Source organism: Rhincodon typus, unplaced genomic scaffold (genome assembly GCF_021869965.1).
Source record: "Rhincodon typus isolate 14 unplaced genomic scaffold, sRhiTyp1.1 hic_rhity00002480, whole genome shotgun sequence".
In the NCBI taxonomy this organism is placed as follows: Eukaryota; Metazoa; Chordata; class Chondrichthyes; order Orectolobiformes; family Rhincodontidae; genus Rhincodon; species Rhincodon typus.
The window spans coordinates 1-19,363 of NW_025968118.1; the positions used below are offsets into that span (position 1 = coordinate 1).

Consider the following 19,363-nt stretch of genomic DNA (forward strand, 5'->3'; position numbering starts at 1 on the left):
GTCTTCAGGAAGAGGATGCTCCTCCTTTGGACCATTCTTCCACAGAACCTCCAGGTCCTTATCAGAGAATCACAGCATCATCTGCCCCTTCTCCAGCGTGTTCAAATTCTACCCATAACTGAGCAGGGCAGCTTCAGAACGCTAGTCTTTGCCCAAGTGCACAGTGGCCTTTCTAACATGGCGCAGTCACCAGGGATGCTAGCTCTTTGGCAGACATCTGGTGAATGGTGAGTTATTCCAGGAAGGGCGTGTGGTGAGATAGGGCTAGAACCAGGGGTGCCGTTAGGGTGGGGTGGGTATACGATAAAGCAAGTTTGGTAAGACAAGGTAAGAAATCTCACTTGACCTCGTGGTGAAAAACCCTCTTTAAAAAAAACTTGACGCAACTCGCAATCAGCCAAAAAAAGTGAGATCCAGTTTGATTGAGTGCGATTTATGGACAGTGTTGTCAAATTTGTTATCATTACATTGAATTGAACATTCTGTGCAGGATTGAATTTTAAATATACAGTAGTAGCCTGAAGGTTTAGCCCTCCCCCAGTGATTGAGAGTGCAGAGGCAGGCAAGTGTCACTGCTGGCCAACATGATATTTTCCCATCACCATCGCACCTCCCATTGACATTCCTGCAGGCCAGCATTCTACACCAGCCTAGAGTCTTTTTCTAGCCTGCCTGACTTCAGCTGCAGCCACAGGCTATCCTGCCCACATTGGGAGTTTAGTTACAAAGGGCTTTTCATAAAACTTTAAGAAATTGGAGAGTGAGGGCATCCCCAAGATGGAAGTCCCCTCTCTACAACTTCAACAAGTTGTAATTATGAAAGGCCCTTAGCAACTGGTGGGTGGGGCGAGGAGATGTACACCTTGGGGAATGCCCTCGCTCACTTATTAGAAAAGGCATCGTGCTGCTTTTTCCATGGCGGACGCCTCTTATCGGCCCTCCAGCTGTGAGAGCTGACCTGTTGTTTCTAATTGGATAGCAAATCTATCCTGTAGTTATCAATTGGACAACTCTGGGAAAATCACAGCTGGGTGAATGGCCCCTAAGAGTGCAGTCTTATCACCCACTTTTGACTCCAACTGTGGAGTCCCAAAGCCCTTAGAGAAAAACATGCTCAGTAAGTTTGTTACTCCTACAGCTACCAACAGTGAACAGTGCAGCCTTGAGAAGCAGAACTAACTCGAGCTTATTTTTTTTTTCCAGCGATGGCTTTGCTGAGAAGCACTGTAGAAGGTAATGAACTGAGTTCTCTTTTGTGTTCTTATTAGGTTCTAAAATATGATGTCACTGCAGCTAATTACAAAATAGATCTGGTATTCTTGTTAACTATTTGATCCATTTCTACCAAAAAGCCAACCTAAACTTCAGAGGATTGTGATAACATTTGATTTTGTAACTTAGCCAGGAAAGAATAGAATTTTAATCATTAAGTAAATTTGGAACATGGATTCCATTATCTCCATACATTAAAGGTGATAAACAATATAGATAAAAACATGTAAGTGCATTGGAAACCTATTGAAAGACCAGTAACCTATCAGGTTTACTTCCTTCTGAAACCATTTCTGTAATTCCTCCAGAATGAGTCCCGTTCATGGGTGAATAGGGAAGGAGGTGGTACTTTAAAACTGTGATAATATTATGTGGATGTCCCTTCCCACACTACTCTGAGAAGTCTGACTTGGTTTACATGCTCCCTTTCAAAAATAATTCAAAAACTACTTATTAAGGAGTACCAGTGTGAAGCTTAAACATTGCACCATTTTAACATTAGATACTTGTGCTTCTGGCATCTTCCATCACTGCCACCAGACATAAATTAGGACTCAACTTTGAGGCTTTGAAACCATGATGGTCTTTTCCATGATGAATAACAAGTTATTAACGACATTAAGTGCTGAGTGCCCAAATTGTCCACATCGTGCAAAGGGGGCAGTGTTGATCTTTTGGTGTTGGAGTAAACCACCTATTAGAGGTCATGGGAAATTGCCTCAATATAGGAACTGGAGTGTGTTCCCAACACAAGAGATAGGGCACCGCCATTAATTAATGATCAATCTGTTTGTTCGTAATTGCATCCATGATATCTTACCATTACAAAGTGACTTTTCCAGCGACTAATACTCTCTCAATTGTCATTTTACGTTAGACAAGCAGAGTATGTACTTAAATGCAGTGTTTGTCTAACATCAAGTGACTAGGGAGAAAAAAAATAGTGGCTAAAGAAATCACTTCCTAAAACTACTGTTAAAAATGGTGGTAGATAGGAGTTTGTTACTGCCTGTGTGAAACATTGCCGATTTATGGCAACAGGAAAAAAAGGTTAAGCTTACACAAGTGTTCTGGAACAATTCTTCTCAAATGCAGATGTATTCGTCTGGCCTTGATGACCTCTCTTATGTTTGTTTATAGTTTGCTGCATGGAGAAGTTTAAAAATAATTCAGTGATTGTGCATAAGCGATGTTTCTCCTATTGGTGGCGTTGGCCACAAACATGGCCATATAGCAACGTCACCAAAATCGACTTTTGAAAACCAGTTTTCCACCTGTTTGCACAGCAGCTTCACTACAGATCAACTGTCATTTTGTGATGGGAACCTTGGCACATAAAATTCTAACAAATAGTTTCTGTTGCCCACAAGGGTATTATTTTCTGTTAGAAGAGCTAGTGAATCCCTGTGTTGAAATTTCCTGGTTCCTGTGTTACTGACAGATCATGAGGAGCCACATCAAGACAAGGATAGCACCCAGAAACATTTTTATGTTTCAGGAAATTGTCCCGTGGATGCACTAGGAAAGTGATTAGCTCTACACTAAATGGGAATCCAAATTCTAAACAAATAGTACAGTGTCAGGAAATGATGGATCCATACATCCGAGTTCCTGCTCCCACTTGACCGTTAAAATCCTGCCCCAAATATTAAATACTGAAAAGGAGCATATAAATGCTGTAAACATTTAAAATTTAAACTAAAGGGAGGTGGACATTTATAAAAGCTGCATATGTAATTGGCTGAATGCCCAGTTCCAGTTTCTGAATGAAACAATTCCCTGTTTGTATACTAAAACTTCAGCCGTTTCCTTCCAGATGCCATTCAAGCTTACCAAAAGTACATTTTGCAAAATCAATCAGAGTTTCTGGACAAGATGTCACATGGGAAGTCCAAAGCCTATAGCTTACTTGACAGAACAATCAATATTACCTTTCCAAAGAAACAAATCACAGCTCTGGATGACATTATGGGGGCAGTTGCTTCGGATTTTGTGTCAGAAGTGAAAGCTGTACAACTGCTGTCATTGCCACAGAAAGCAGACTACCCTTCAAAGCGAGTCCTGCTAATAGGTGACAAAGGAGTGGGGAAAAGCTGGACTGTAGCCAGCATCCAGCAAGCATGGGCAGAATCTCAACCATGTCAACCAAGGTGCATCATTGTTTTCAGATTCTGTGACTTAAATGAAGTTGAAGGAAAGACCACTCTACGGAAACTGCTTAAGAAGCAGTGTGAGTCATTGTCATCAGTCCTAACGGAACTTCTCTGTAACCCTCAGGATGTGTTGATCATTTTGGATGGACTGGATGAATTCAACCATCGGTTGCAAAATAATCCACCAGGTGGTTATTTTAACATAGACACTGAGGCTGAAGTAAATGTTCTTGTTTACAGTCTCATTGCAAGGGATCTCCTTTCAACAGCACAGGTATTGGTTACCTCCTGTTGGAATATTGAGCAACTTGAATTTCACAAGAAGTATTTTGATTGCATCCTTGTTATGCGTGGGTTTACCAATGATCAGTTGAGAAGGTATTGTGAAGTGTTCTATCAGAAAAATCAAAGAGCAGCAGGAATGTATGAATACATGACCAAACATGAGACCATCAACTGCCTGGTGTCAAATCCCCTCAACAGCTATATCCTGTGCAGTATTTTGGACATTTGTAACTGCAGTCAGGCTTTGATGGCAGATGTGCCAGTGACACACTGTGAAGTGCTGTTGCAGTTCCTTTACAGCCTGGTTCACTGCAGGACATACAAACAGTCAGTGGTCACTATTGATAACTCGGAGACTAAACAGGAAGGCAAATTGCTTCAAGACACTATCCTGAAATTGGGGGAACTCTCCTTCAATAATTTGCTGTCAGGGAAACTTGAAATGAAAATAGATGATCTGCATAACTATGGAATAGATCCAGATGTTCTTTCAAAGTATTTTTCAAATCTAATCCTGGAAAAGAAGTATAAAGGCCAAAGTATCTTTGAGTTCTGCCACGTTGTGTTAAAGGAATATTTTGCAGCTTTGTATTGTGCAACATCACTGAAAGATGATGCTGAAGAGTTGGTCAAAAGTCTGGATCTTTGGTGTTTTGGGAGAATGCCACAGAATCAAAAAAGCCAATACTATTTGAGATCATTTAAGCCTGAACATACAGAGGCAGTATACAATTTCACAAGGCTTCTCATGGGCTCCTTAAAAGCAAGAACAGATACTAAATTATGGAACCGCAGTGCTTCTCTCACTCAACCTACAGCCAGAGCTCTAGTGACTTGGTTCAAAAACTGTCTTGAACAAGGTTGCAAGAAGTCCAAGCTGCTGAATTTAATGCATTGTCTTTTTGAACTGCATGATTCAACTGTAACAACAGAGGTATCTCCTCATTTCAAGCATGTAGATTTTTTCAACATTTCTCTGGGCCCATTAGACCTCGCTGCGTTACGTTACTGTCTCTGTCATTCTGCTGTGGTAGAATTGGATTTAAGACTCTGTACCATAGGGGATGATGGAATAAAACAGCTCAAGGACGTGCTACTCAAGTGCAAAACTGTTTTGTGAGTAATATTATTCATAAGAATTTAAAGCAACAGGTTTACAATCTGCAAGGAATAAAATCTTGCATTTGGGTGCTTTGTCCTGTACTGTCTTTTGCTGTGCTTGCTTCTGTCATGCATTTTCTGCCACAGTTCTGTCTTGATGAATTTATATGCCTGCATTATTTAACATTCCAGTCGTGGAGACAATTTGTACAGTCTCCTATCAATTATGCCTGGAAATTACTGATGTATGTGACTGGGTTTCTTTGCTATAGGTCTTTTTTGCTATAGTTCATAGATTTGTTTTGAAAAGTATTTCTAAATTCACTTTGTTTGCCTTACTGTTTGGTTAGTTTGCTGTAAAGTACATAGTTTGATGGCAAGGTCTGCTGTAAGTCTCACCCACACTTAATGATGTATTTGCTATAAACATGACAGGACAAATGTACTAATAATTAAGCCCCAAGTCATGAGTCACACATAAACATATGTTAGACATATAAATGTTTAAATTCAATCAACAAAATGGCAAATTATTTCCTTTTGCACCATTATTCAGAATTAAAGCAATTTTGCACTATGCTTCTTCAATATAATGAAAATATTCCGTTTATTTTAACACAAAACAAGTGGCAGGGTAGGTCAATGTGTAAGATATAATCCAGATTTAGAATTATGTTCCCTGTCAATCACAAAAAAAACCCTCATGCACAGGATATCAATCACATTGCAGAGATGATATTTAAAAAAATAAAAGGGAAACATGTCCTTATTGATCAATGGCCTGTGAAACAAAGGATAGAGATGTATGATTCTTTCCAGTCCATCAAACTTCTTACTGACAAAACTCAAATTGCTCACAGCCATATACTGATCATTCCAACAGGCCTTCAGTTCAGTTGGAAATCATGCTAGACATTGATCACAGCTCAGCTTCTCAGGATTGTAAGTTAGTCAAAGTACTGGGGTGTTGACTTTTATCAAGTTCCCAAATTTCACGCGAAAGAATCGTAAATCATGGTGCCAATAGTTGCTCCATAAACAACAGAGCTTGGTTTGAAAGGAGATGACAAGGTGTAGAGCTGGATGAACACAGCAGGCCGAGCAGGAAGGCTGACGTTTCGGGCCTAGACCTTTTTTCAGAAATGGGTCTAGAAGAAGAAGGGTCTAGGCCCAAAACGTCAGCCTTCCTGCTCCTCTGATGCTGCTTGGCCTGCTGTGTTCATCCAGCTCTACACCTTATTATCTCAGATTCTCCAGCATCTGCACTTCCTACTATCTCTTGGTTTGAAAGGATGTGGCAGACATCTGATTTAGTCACTGCCAGATCTAGTTGGACCACATAACACCTTACTAAGTCACAATCTCTTCTGCCAGAATTGCTTACTCTTCCAGAATTATCTAGAGTACAAAAATGACTCGTTGCTTCCTCTTATCTACAAGACCTCACCCTTTTTGAGTTGATTTTAAAATTCTCATCCTTGTTTCCAAGGCCCTGCTGTTCCCAACCTCTGCAATCCAGCCTAATTCCTCAATCTTTCAAGATATCAGTAAGAATAACAGGGTGGTTACGGTAGTTGATTTTTTAAAGTTTCCAAACATACACTGGGACTGCCACAGTGTTAAGGCCTTGGATGGAGAGGAATTTAAGTGTGTACAAGAAAATTTTCTGATTCAGCATGTGGATGTACTAGAAAAGGTGTGAAATTTGATCTACTCATGGGAAATAAGGCAGGGCAGGTGACTGAAGTGTCAGTGGGGGAGCACTTTGGGGCCAGTGACCATAATTCTATTAGTTTTAAAATAGTGATGGAAAAGGATACGCCAGATCTAAATTGGAGGAAGGCTAATTTTGATGGTATTAGGCAAGAATTTTCAAAACTTGATTGGGGGGCAGGTGTTCACAGGTAAAGGGACAGCTGGAAAGTGGGAAGCCTTCAAAAATGAGATAACGAGTGTCCAGAGACAGTATGTTCCTGTTGGGGTGAAGGGCAAGGCTGGTAGGTGTAGGGAAAGCTGGATGACTAGAGAAATTGAGATTTTGGTCAAGAATAAGAAGGAAGCATATGTCAGATACAGACAGCAGAAATTGAATGATTCCCTAGAAGAGTATAAAAGCAGTAGGAATGTACTTGAGGGCAAACAGGCCATGAGATAGCTTTGGCAAATAGGGTTGAGGAGAATCCAAAGGGATTCTACAAATACATCAAGGACAAAAGGGTAACCAGAGAGAGAATAGGGCCCCTTAAAGATCAGCAAGGCTGCCTATGTGTGGAACCATAGGAGATAGGGGAGATACTAAATGAGTATTTTGCATCAGTGTTTATTGTGGAGAAGGATATGGAAGATAGAGAATGTGGGGAAATAAATAGCGACATCTTGAAAAATGTCCATATTACAGAGGAGGAGATGCCGAATGCCTTAAAACACGTAAAGCTGGATAGATTCACTCCATGTGATGTCAAGAAACAATTGGAGACACTGGACACTGCAAAGTCTATGGGTCCTGACAATATTCTGGCGATAGTGGAAAATTGCTCAAGTATGTCCTGTACATAAAAAGCAGGACACATCCAATGCAGCCAATTACCGTCCCATCAGTCTACTCTCAATAATGAGTAACGTGATGGAAGGTGTCATTAACAGCGCTATCAAGCAGCACCTGCTCAGCGGTAAAGTGACGCCCCGTTTGGGTTCTACCAAGGCTACTCACCTCCTGACCTCATTACAGCCTTGGTTCAAACATGGAAAAAAAGAGCTGAATTCTGAATTCCAGACGTGAGGTGAAATGACAGCCCTTGACATCAAGGCTGCATTCAACTGAGTGTAGCATCAAGGTACCCTAGCAAAATTGGAATCAATGGGTATCGGGGGCAAACTCTCCGATGGTTGGAGTCATACTTAACACATAGGAAGGCGGTCATGGTTGTTGGAGATGAATCATTTCAGCTCCAGGACATCTCTGTAGGAGTTCCTCAGGGTAGTGTCCTTGGCCAACTATCTTCAGCTGCTGCTTCAATGACTTTTCCTCCACATTATGTCAGAAGTGGGGATTTATGCTAATGACTTCACAATGTTCAGCATCATTCACAATTCCTCAGATACTGAAGCTGTTCATGTTCAAATGCAACAAGATCTGGACACTACCCAGGCTTGGGCTGACACGTGGCAAGTGACATTCACGCCACAAATGCCAGGCTATGACCATCACGAATAAGAGACAATCTAACCACTGCCCCTTGGCACTCAATGGTATAACCATCATTGAATTCCCCCACTATCAACATCTTGGGGGTTATCATTGACCAGAAACTCAACTGGACTCACTACATAAACATAGTGGCTACAAGAGCAGGTCAGAAGCTAGGAATACTGTGGTGAGTAACTCACCTCTTGACTCCTCAAAGCCTGTCCACCATCTACAAGGCACAAGTCAGGAGTGTGTTAGAACACTCCCCACTTGCCTGGATGAGTGTAGCCCCAACAACACTCAAGAAGCTTGACACCATCCAGGACAAAGCAGCCCACTTGATTGGCACTACATCCACTCCCTCCACCACCGACGCTCAATAGCAGCAGTATGTACCATCTACCAGATGCATTGCAGAAATTCACCAGAGATCCTCGGAAAGCACCTTCCAAACCGACGACCACTTCCATCTAGAACGATAAGATCAGCAGATATATGGGAACACCACCATCTTCAAGTTCCCTTTTGAGCCACTCACCATCCTGACTTGGAACTATATTGCTGTTCCTTCACTGTTGCTGGGTCAAAATCCTGGAATTCCCTCCCTAATGGCATTGTGGGTCCACCCAAAGCAGGTGGACTGCTGCAGTTCAAAAAGGTAGCTCATCACCACCTTCTCAAGACAACTAGGGACGGTCAATAAAAGCTGGCCAGTGAGCGACGCCCACAAATGGAAAAAAAAATCCCTGGGACCTGATCAAGTGTACACTGGAACTCTGTGGGAAACTAGGGAGGAGATTACTGGACCCCTTGCTGAGATATTGTATCATTGATGGCCACAGGCGAGGTGCCTGAACACTGGAGGTAGACTAACATGGTGCCATTATTTGAGAAAGATGGTAAGGAAAATCCAGGGAACTATAGACAGATGATCCTGACATCGATAGTGGGCAAGTTGTTGAAGAGAATCCTGACGAACAGGATTTGTATGTATTTGGAAAGGCAAAGACTGATTAGAGACAGTCAACATGGCTTTGTGCGTGGGAAATCATGTCTCAAACTTGATTGAGTTTTTTGAAGAAATAACAAAGAGAATTGATGAGGGCAGAGCCATTGACATCATGTATATGGACTTTAGTAAAGTGTTCAACAAGGTTCCTCCTGGTAGACTGGTAAGCGAGGTTAGATCACATGGAACAGAGGGAGAACTCTATTTGGATGCAGAACTGTCTCAAAGGTAGAAGACCGAGGGTGGTAGTGGAGGGTTGCTTTTCAGACTGGAGGCCTGTGACCAGTGGTGTGTCACAAGGATTAGTGCTGGGTCCACTGCTTTTCGTTATTTATATAAATGACTTGGATATGAACATAGGAGGTATGGTTAGTAAGTTTGTAAATGACACTAAAATTGGAGGTGTAGTGGACAGCAAAAAAGATTACCTCAGAGTACAATGGTATATTGATCAGATGGGCCAATGGGCTGAGGAGTGGCAGGTGGAGTTTTAATTTAGATAAATGTGAGGCGCTGCATTTTGGGAAGACAAATCAGGGCAGGACTTATACATATAATGGTAAGGTCCTAGGGAGTGTTGTGAATAAATAAACCTTGGAATGCAGGTTCATGGTTCATTGAAAGTGGAGTCACAGGTAGACAGGATAGTGAGAAGGCATTTGGTATGCTTGCCTTTATTGGTCAGCGCATTGAATATAGGAGTTGGGAGGTCATGTTGTGGCTGTACAGGACATTGGTTAGGCCACAATTGAAATACTGTGTGCAATTCTGGTCTCCCTGCTATAGGATAGATGTTGTGAAATTGAAAGGGTTCAGAAAAGATTTCCAAGGATGTTGCCAGGATTAGAGAGTTTGAGCTATAGGAAGAGGCTGAATAGATTGGGACTGTTTTCCCTGGAGCGTTGGAGGCTGAAAAGTAACCTTAGAGGTTCATAAAATCATGAGGGGCATGGATAGGGTAACTAGACCATGTCTTTTCCCTGGGGTGGGAGAGTCCAAAACTAGAGGGCATAGGTTTAACGTGAGAGGGGAAAGATTTAACAGGGACCTAAGGGGCAACTTTTTCACACAGGTTGGTGTGCTCAGGAAGTGGTGGAGGCTGGTACAATTACAACATATTTAAACGCCATCTGGATGGTACATGAATAAGAAGGGTTTAAAGGGACATGGGCCAAATGCTGACAAATAGGACTAGGTTTATTTAGGATATCTGGTCGGCATGGACAATTTGGACCGAAGAGTCTGTTTCCATGCTGTTTATCTCTATGATGCTATGACTCTACATCTGTACTCCTGTAAGTTTGGCTTCTTCAGCATCCCAAATTATCGCTCCAACTTTCAGCAGTTAAGTTGCTATGGTATAAAATTCACTCCCTTGTACTGAAGAAGGGTCACTGGACTTGAAACATTAACTCTGCATTCTCTTCACAGATGTTGCCAGACCTGCTGAGTTTCTCCAGTAATTTCTATTTTTATTTGATTGCCTTAATTACTGGACAAACTGGCTTCGAAAGGCTTAGGTAACCTAGATACTATTAGTTGCCTAACAGTCCTTTCTGGACTTTATAGTTTTGTTTTACAATCATGAGTCTGTAAGGAAGACACACTAGAAGCCATAAATCTCTCCTGAAATCTTTTCTTTCTCAGTGGAACCTGCGAATTTCTATGTACCAGTGTTTCTGGGTTCCTGGTAAAACTGAAGAATTGGACTGTGACCCTGTTCCCAAAGACTTAAATCCAAGTTGGAATCAATTTTGTTCATCTGATCTAATATTCCTTATGCCGCTTGGAATTATATCATGTTTCATGATGCTACTCTGAAGCATATTAGAATTTTTTACTTCATAAATGTAAATTGTTTTGCTTTTGACCATAATCTGTAACATCACTGGGCACAAATTGATTGATATGCTTATCTGTAAAACAGCAGTGACGACACTGGAAATGTATTACATCAGTTTGGAAATGTTTTGGAAAATCCTGAATCCATGAAGGTATCATATGAATACATATAATTTCTTTCTTTCTTCTTATCTCTGTTGGGTCCAGGAGCTATAGGGCAAAATTCCATAGTTTTGAAGAGGAATAACAAGTTATTCTGTTTAAAAACTGAGATTTACATCTTTGTTTATTTTCGTATCAAAACGACCTTCCTAAGCCCTGTTCAAGAGTCACTGGACTCGAAACGTTAACTCTGCTTTCTCCCCACAAATGCTGCCAAACCCACTGAGTTTTGCCAGCAATTTCTGCTTTTGCTTCTTATGCTCTTAAAGATATTTTGTCCAAAAATCTACTTTATTCATAAACATTTTAAATCAGACATTCTAGAAAGTGCAGTAATTCTTTCAATTTTTCTCCATCGAGCACGTTGTATTCTTAGGAATCTCATGACAATGCAATGGCATTTATGAATTCAATGATATTCATATAGCCTGATGATTACCTAATTTACCAGCCCTTTGCACTATGGCTGACTGGTTTTAGGTAGTGAACTAACCCCACTCTGCCTTTGTGGCAGCTGTCTCAAGCTTTAATGTGTCCTTCAGCATGTAGTTCTGACCTTTAGAATGTGCCAGTCTGTAACACAGTTGTGGTCAACTTTGCAGTGGAGAACCAACAAGTTTCTGGCAGACCAAAGAGTGCCTTCCACTGAAACCATTTCAGATGTCCAGGATCTGCAGTTCTTTGTTCTTTAGTTTTAGTGCCTTTCACTGAGTTGATGATCCTCCAGCAGCAGTGTGATATTTATCTGAGTATGTCCCTGGGGATGACCTGTAGAGCACAGAGTTCTGCACGACTGATATCTTTCCATGCTTTCTTTGAAAAGACCCATTCCGTAGGAAAGTGAACAATAATGTCTTTGCCACCACAGCTCCCTTGACGGACTCTGAGATTTTGGATGTGCATAAAGGGTCTGACGTAGTGTGCCTTTTTAACCACCAGTCATGTTGCACTTTTTGGTTGCTTGTTTAACAGACCTGGAGATGATTTGATTGATTTGATTTATTATTGTCACATGTACCGAGGTATAGTGAATAGTATTGTATTACATGCTAACCAAACAAATCATACCTTGCATAATTACATCAGGGTAATAGAGTGAGTCTGTCAAATGACTTTAACAGTCTGCTCAGGGAACCATCAACAGAATCCACTGTCTGTTTTCTCTCATGACCTTGAGAATGTTGCATGCAGACCAGTGCCAAACGGACTTACAGATAGCAAAGTTTGTATTTGAAAGGATGGTTAAATCAAGACAGTTTTGTGTATTTGGCTCTCCATGACAGTAACAAAGGATATCTTAAAAATTATTCTATTTAAAACTATTGCCAGATCAAATTTACCCTGTGTACTAAAATAATATCTAATACAGAAGTTTTCCTTATTTGTTATGGGCCAAAAGCTTTTTCCCTAACAGTGCTGCGCTTCTTAATGTCTTCTTTTCAGTAAGCCGATCCTTATTAGGCAAGCATTCAAAACTAAGTGTCTTTGCTATCATATTACAGTGTAAGCTCCAACAAATTGACTGAGAAGTCAGCAGAGATTTTGAGTGACCTTCTTCAAGATCCAAAATGCAGAATTGAGACATTATCGTAAGTATTTAAATCATTTTTTAAAAAAAGAATTTGCTCAAATTTCAGTATAAAATCTGATCCCTGTCGTTTCTGTCTCTGGATTTCTTGTTTTCATTTAGATGTGGCACAAATTGTTTTGGTGCCAGAGGAGCTCAGTTTTTTTGGAAAGCTCTAACAAAAAACCGAAGTCTCAAATCTCTTCGTTTGTATGATAATAAGATTACTGATGAAGGTATTAAAAACATGGTTGATTGCCTGAGTTACAACACAACTCTTGAGAAACTCTAGTAAGTATGTAGCATGTGTGCTGAGTCATTAATGTAAATTTGTTTATGTACATATGTAGTTTCTTGCAAAGTAACAAATGTGTGTATATACATGATGTCAGACTCAGGTTAGTTAAAATGATGAATGAACACAAACGGTTGGAAACATGATGCAAATACTCCCCTGCCATCTTATTGCTCCCCCCAACAAACTTCAGTCTCCACCCTAAAACGTCTGGATTATTTATCAGTGGTAAAATGGTTAGTGTATAATTACTTTCATAAAGAAAGTTAACTTTTTTCTGTACCATCGTGTGGGAGCACTTTCTCTGTTGTCAGAGGATACTTCTTCCCAAGACTGGGATAGAAAGTAATTCCAGTGCTTATTATAAGATCATGGAAAGTAAGTGCACACTCACTAAGAGTGAGCCTCTCAAGTTCCCTGAATTGAAGGCTTCATACTAAGACCAACTGAGAAAGGAGATAAATCATTCTTATAGAACAGATCATAAACCTTGGGGGACTTTTTTAAAAAAAAAAAGCAGCACAAGGGTTTGAGTACAGTTTGGGATAATAAAAGCGGGAGAAGTAATGAAAACATGTTGGGAACTTGGCTCCAACCAGCTTTAGAATAATGTATTCTATAGCAAATCAGTGAGCAGGCTATTCTAGACTTGGAATAGTGTAATGAGACAGGATTAATTAATAACCTTTATCGTAAAGAAGCCTCAAAGTCACAGTGATTGTAACATGATTAAAATTTGACATTCAGTTTGATGATGAAAAATGTTAATCTAAGATTGGTGTTTTAGATATTAAAAAAAAAGGAAGTGATGAGGATGTGAGAGTTGGGGGGAAAAAGATAAACTGGGAAACTAGAATGTGATTTAGAACAATAAAGATGTCAGTTGGAGACTTTTATCTTGCTTTTGCAACAAGTCTTTGCTAAGAGTTGTTAAGTATCTCCATCATTTTAACCAGCCAGTTACTATCCCTTTTATTCCACATCAGATCTTAGCTTCAGAATAAACTTAAATATTGACACAGTTTTGATTACAATAGCATCCACTACGTTTTCCCCATTAAGCAGACCCATAACTTATGGGCACCTAAATTAGGGATTCCTCATTTATTTATGAGGAATTTATTGCCTCAGTGAATCATAATTTTGGCCCATCTAGTTCACACCAATCTTCCCAAGAGCACACTACCCATACCTGCCGGCCCCCCACCCTATTACCCTGCATATTTAAAGCTGTTCTCTCTTTGCAGCCTCCCTGCCACCACCACACCCCACTGGCAAAACTTGCAGCCTCCTTCTGCCCTACCACCCCTGCACCCACCCACCCGTATAGCAGCCTTCCTCTCTTGCAAGCCACCAGGCAGCCTCCTTCACCCCGGACATGTTTTTCAGGCATCTGCAGGCTCTCTCTTCCCTAATCACCTTGCAACCTCCGTCATTCCCCCAACACCAACTCTGTCCCAACCACCTTCAACCCACTTCCTTTCCCTACACCAGTGCAGAGTCTCCTCCTTCCCCTTGCCCTCCTTCAAGCCTATTATGTGTCCAAAACCCACTTTGAGCCTCTTTCTCTCCATCACATCCCTCTTATAACACACAAACATACACCAGCATATGTACCAAAGACAAAAATCAAAAAGGGCCACATTACACTATGATTCTACAAGGGCAATAAATGTCAAAAAAATGAGCTTGAAGGCTGTGTCTCAATGCGAGGAACATTTGTAATAAGGTGGATGAATTAATTGTGCAGGTAGTTATTAATGGATATGATGTAATTGGGATTGTGGAGACCTGGTTCTAGGGTGACCAAGGATGGGAACTCAACGTCCGGGGTTATTCAATTTTCAGGAAAGGTAGATGGAAAGGAAAAGGAGGTGGGGTAGCGTTGATGGTTAAGGAGGAGATTAGTAAGGCTGGACGATATAGAATCTGTATGGGTGGAGCTGAGGAACACCAAAGGGGAAAAAGATGTCAGTGGAAGTCGTGTGCAGTTGAGAGGTTGGGGGTTGTATCAAACAGGAAATTAGAGATGCATGCAGTAAGGGTACAGCAGTTATTTTGGGTGACTTCAATCTACATATTGATTGGACTAATGAAACTGGTAGCAATCTGATGGAGGAAGATTTCCTGGAATGTATGAGAGATGGTTCCGCTACCAATATGTCAAGGAACCAACTAGAAAGCAAACCATCCTGGACTGGGTATTGTGTAATGAGAAAGGATTAATTACCAACATTGTGGTTTGAGATCCTTTGGGGAAGAGTGATCATAATATGGTATAATTCTTCATTAAGATGGAAAGTGACACAATTAAATCTGAAACTAGGGTCCTGAACTTAAAGACAGCTAACTTTGATGGTTTGAGACATGCTAGGATAAGCTGGCCAAGGATACTTAAGGACATTTAAAGAACACATGGATGAACTTCAACAATTGTACTTCCCTATCTGGCATAACAGTAAAACAGGGAAGGTGGCTCAACCACGGCTAACAAGGTAAATTAGGGATAGTGTTAAAGCCAAAGATATGTGAAGAGAAAAAGACTGGCGAAGCCAAATGTAGGCCTCTTGCAGTGGAATCAGGTGAATTCATAATAGACAATAAAGAGATGGCAGACCAGTTGAACAAATACTTTGGATCTGTTGTCACTAAGGAGGATACAAATAACCTTCAGGAGATGCTAGAGTCAAGTATGAAAGAGGATCTGAAAGAAATTCTTATTGGTCAGGAAATGGTATTGGGGAAATTGATGGGATTAAAACCCCATAAGTCCCCAGGGCCTGATGCTCTGAATCCCAGAGTAGTTAAGGAAGTGGCCATAGAAATAGCAGATGCATTGGTGATCATTTTCCAGCATTCTTTAGATTCTGGAAGAGTTCCAATGGACTGGAGGGTAGCTAACATAACCCCACTCCTTTTTAAAAAAAAAGGAGGGAGAGAGAACATGGGGAATTATAGGCCAGTTAGCCTGACATCAGTGGTGGGGAAAATGCTGGAGTCAATTGTTAAGGATGTAATAACTGAGCATTTGGAAAGCGGTGACAGAATTCATCCTAGTCAGCATGGATTCACTAAAGGAAAATCATGCTTGACAGATCTTCTGGAATTTTTTGAGGATGTGACCAGTAGAGTAGACAAGGGTGAACCAGTGGATGTTGTGTGTCTAGGCTTTCAAAAGGCTTTTGACGGGGTTCCACACAAGAGATTAGTAAGGAAAATTAAAGCGCATCGTGTTGGAGGTAATGTATTGACGTGAATAGAGAACTGGTTGGCAGACAGGAATAGTCAGGTTCTTTTCAAAAAAGCAGGCAGTGACGAGTGGGGTGCCGCAGGGCAGAGTGCTGGGATCCAGCTGTTCACAATATACATTAACACTCTAGACGAAGGAATTGAATGCAACATCTCCAAATTTGCAGATGACACTAAGCTGGGTGGCTATGTATGCTATGAGGAGGATGCTAAGAGGCTGCAGGGTGACTTGGACAGGCTGGCTGAGTGGGCAAATACTTAGCAAATGCAATATAATGTGGATAAATGTGAGGTTATCCACTTTGGTTGTAAAAACAGGAAGGCAGATTATTATCTGAATGGTGGCAGTTTAGGAAAAGGTGAGGTGCAATGAGACCTGGGTGGTATGGTTGAACAGTCGCTGAAGGTTGGCATGCAGGTGCAGCAGGAAATGAGAAAAGCTAATGGCATGCTGGCCTTCATTGTGAGCAGATTTGAGTATCAGAGTAAGGATGTCTTGCTGCAGTTATACAGGGCCTTGGTGAGGCCACACCTTGAGTATTGTGTGCAGTTTTGGCGTCCTAGTCTGAGAAAGGACATTCTTGCTATTGAGGGAGTCCAGCAAAGGTTCACCAGACTGATTCCCGGGATGGTAGGACTGACATATGAGGAAAGATTGGATTGACTGGGCTTGTACTCACTAGAATTTAGAAGAATGAGGGGGGATCTCATAGAAACAGATAAAATCCTGATGGGACTGGATAGGCTAGAGGCAGGAAGAATGTTCCCGATGTTGGGCAAGTCCAGAACTAGGGGTCACAGTCTAAGAATAAGGGATAAGCCATGCAGGATTGAGATGAGGCAGAATTTCTTCATTCCGAGTTGTGAACCCTGTGCAATTCTCTCCCACAGGAAGCAAGTCGGGCCAGTTCATTAGATATATTCAAGAGGGACCTGGACGTGGCCCTTGTGGCTAAAGGGATCAAGGAGTATGGACAGAAAGCAGGAATGGGATACTGAGATTGCATGATCAACCATGATCATATTGAATGGTGATGCAGGCTCAAAGGGCTGAATGGCCTACTCCTGCACCTACTTTCTACATTATTGCCAAAAAGCTTAGTCCCAGCAGAAGGCACTTTAGAAAAAACTGAAAGAACTGCACATGCTGTAAATCAGGAACAAACCCCCGTTCTGAGGATGGGTCACTGGATCCAAAACGTTAACTCTGTTTTTTCTTTCACAGATGCTACCAGACCTGCTGAGCTTTTCCAGCAACTTTGTTTTTGTTCCAGAAGGCACTTTAGGTTGTCCCAGTGTTTAAACTGTCCCAGGCATTTTCAGTGGTATTGTGACGAAGTTCACAATTTCCACATGTATTTTGAGTGCTGTAGAATGGGAAAATAGCATTGAGGTCAAAGTTCATCCATGATCTAGTTGAATAGTTGGGCAGACTCAGAGCCAATGACCTATTGTTGCTCTGATTTTCTTTGTTCCCCTGTACAGTTCTTTCAAGGTGACAAGGTGAGCTGGAATTTTTGATTCTCACACATGCTGTGTGTATTTATGTATGATTGAAGTTTTTGCTAATTATTATTGCCTTTCCATTTTCAGTTTATGCGCAAATGAATTTGGAGATGATGGACTGAAAAATATTGAACAGTTCAAAGAGCTGAAGCATGGTCTGAAGATTGTCAGTAAAATCACAGAAGATGAAGATTTGCTACTCCGCATTGAAACACAGATAAATGAGTTATTTTCCCAAAGCCAGGAGTATAACCAGGAATGGCTTCAAACAATCATGGAGTCCATACTGAAAGATCTTGGAGATGAGAGTGAAATAACGGACCAAATGATGAAGACTAGGGTGGGAAATATAAAAGAAAGTATAAAGCAACTTCTGTTGAAAACAAAAGTAGTGGCAGTTGGAAGCAAGTCCACTTTCACCACCTTTTGAAATTTCCCCATTTAGACCATGAAGTTGATGAAGGGTCAGATCTCAAAGTTTAGGTCATATTCAGTGAACCTCTGAACTGGCAATTGGTTCAACATTGGTATTGACAGATGTAGTGAGGGTCCTTCAGGAAGAATGCATTTCAACTTTTAAAAAAAAAAACAATATATCCTGAAAGGATAAGAGGGAGGAATTTGCCACATTGATGGCATACTAATCCATGACAACAAAGCATGATGCCAAAGTAAGTGCTGTGCTACAACATATATAGTGTGATGATGCTGTGTAAATAATGTTGTGGAACTTGGGGAAGATTTAGCATAATGTAAATAATACGTTGTAGTCCACGAAGCTTTATGAAATTTTGTCTTGTACATTATTAGTACTTACCCATGTTAAATAACAAGTGTTCTCCCAAGGGAAAAGCTTGCTACAATCCATCATTCCATTTCCAAACACAATTAGGGTGACACGGTGCCTCAGTGGTCAGCACTGCTGCCTCACAGCACCAGGGACCTGGGTACAATTCCAGCCTCGGGCAACTGTCTGTGTGGAATTGACACGTTCTCCCTTTGTCTGTGTAGGTTTCTTTGCACTGTTCAGAGATGTACAGGTTATGTGGATTGACTGTGCTAAATTGCCCGTAGTGTCAAGGGATGTGTAAGTTAGGTGGATTAGCCATGGGAAATGCAGGGTTACTGGGATAGGGTGGGGTGGGGGGTGGGAGTCTGAGTGGGATGCTCTTCAGAGAGTCAGTGTGGACTTGTTGGGCTAAATAGCTTGTTCCCAAACTGTAGGGATTCTGTGGATTCAAACTAGATCAACAAATGCAGATTTCCATTCATTTTTGAACCTGATGGAGTTCTATAGAAATTATCAATAGTTTTATGTCATTATTACATCAGAATTATTCATTGATGAGAATGTTTTCTAATACCAACAAACAACTGAAAGTCTGACTGTCACTGCTTATCTCTGATTTGTTTTTCAAACCCTGCATGGACAATATAAAGTTATATTTCAAAATTTTAAAAAAGTTCTTAGTTGTTCTTCTTCACCTATATACTTCTCATTTTTAAGGGTTTGCACGGTGGCTCAGTGGTTAGCACTGCTGCCTCACAGCGCCAGGGACCCGGGTTCAATTCCACCCTCGGGCGACTGTCTGTGTGGAGTTTGCACATTCTCCCCGTGTCTGTGTCGGTTTCCTCCAGGTACTCCACTTTTCCTCCCACAGTCAAACAATATGCAGGTTAGGTGGATTGGCCATGCTAAATTGCCCGTAGTATTCGGGGATGTGCAGCTTAGGTG

General features: G+C 41.1%; 1 protein-coding gene across 1 annotated transcript; it reads left to right on the forward strand.

Annotated features, from left to right (window-relative positions):
- Positions 1 to 955: 955 nt before the first annotated feature.
- Positions 956 to 19,090, forward strand: LOC109931230 (NACHT, LRR and PYD domains-containing protein 5-like). Its single transcript, XM_048593200.1, has 5 exons — positions 956 to 1,233; positions 3,089 to 4,826; positions 12,514 to 12,600; positions 12,702 to 12,869; positions 17,716 to 19,090. The coding sequence occupies exons 1-5, from the start codon at positions 1,206 to 1,208 to the stop codon at positions 18,056 to 18,058; spliced, it is 2,364 nt and encodes a 787-aa protein (XP_048449157.1). The 5' UTR covers positions 956 to 1,205; the 3' UTR covers positions 18,059 to 19,090.
- Positions 19,091 to 19,363: the final 273 nt, after the last annotated feature.

Coding starts and splice junctions, on each gene's coding strand:
- LOC109931230 (XM_048593200.1), top strand. CDS start 1,206: ATGGCTTTGCTGAGAAGCACTGTAGAAG. Junction 12,601..12,701: donor TGCAGAATTGAGACATTATC/GTAAGTATTTAA, acceptor GTTTTCATTTAG/ATGTGGCACAAATTGTTTTG. Junction 12,870..17,715: donor ACAACTCTTGAGAAACTCTA/GTAAGTATGTAG, acceptor TTCCATTTTCAG/TTTATGCGCAAATGAATTTG.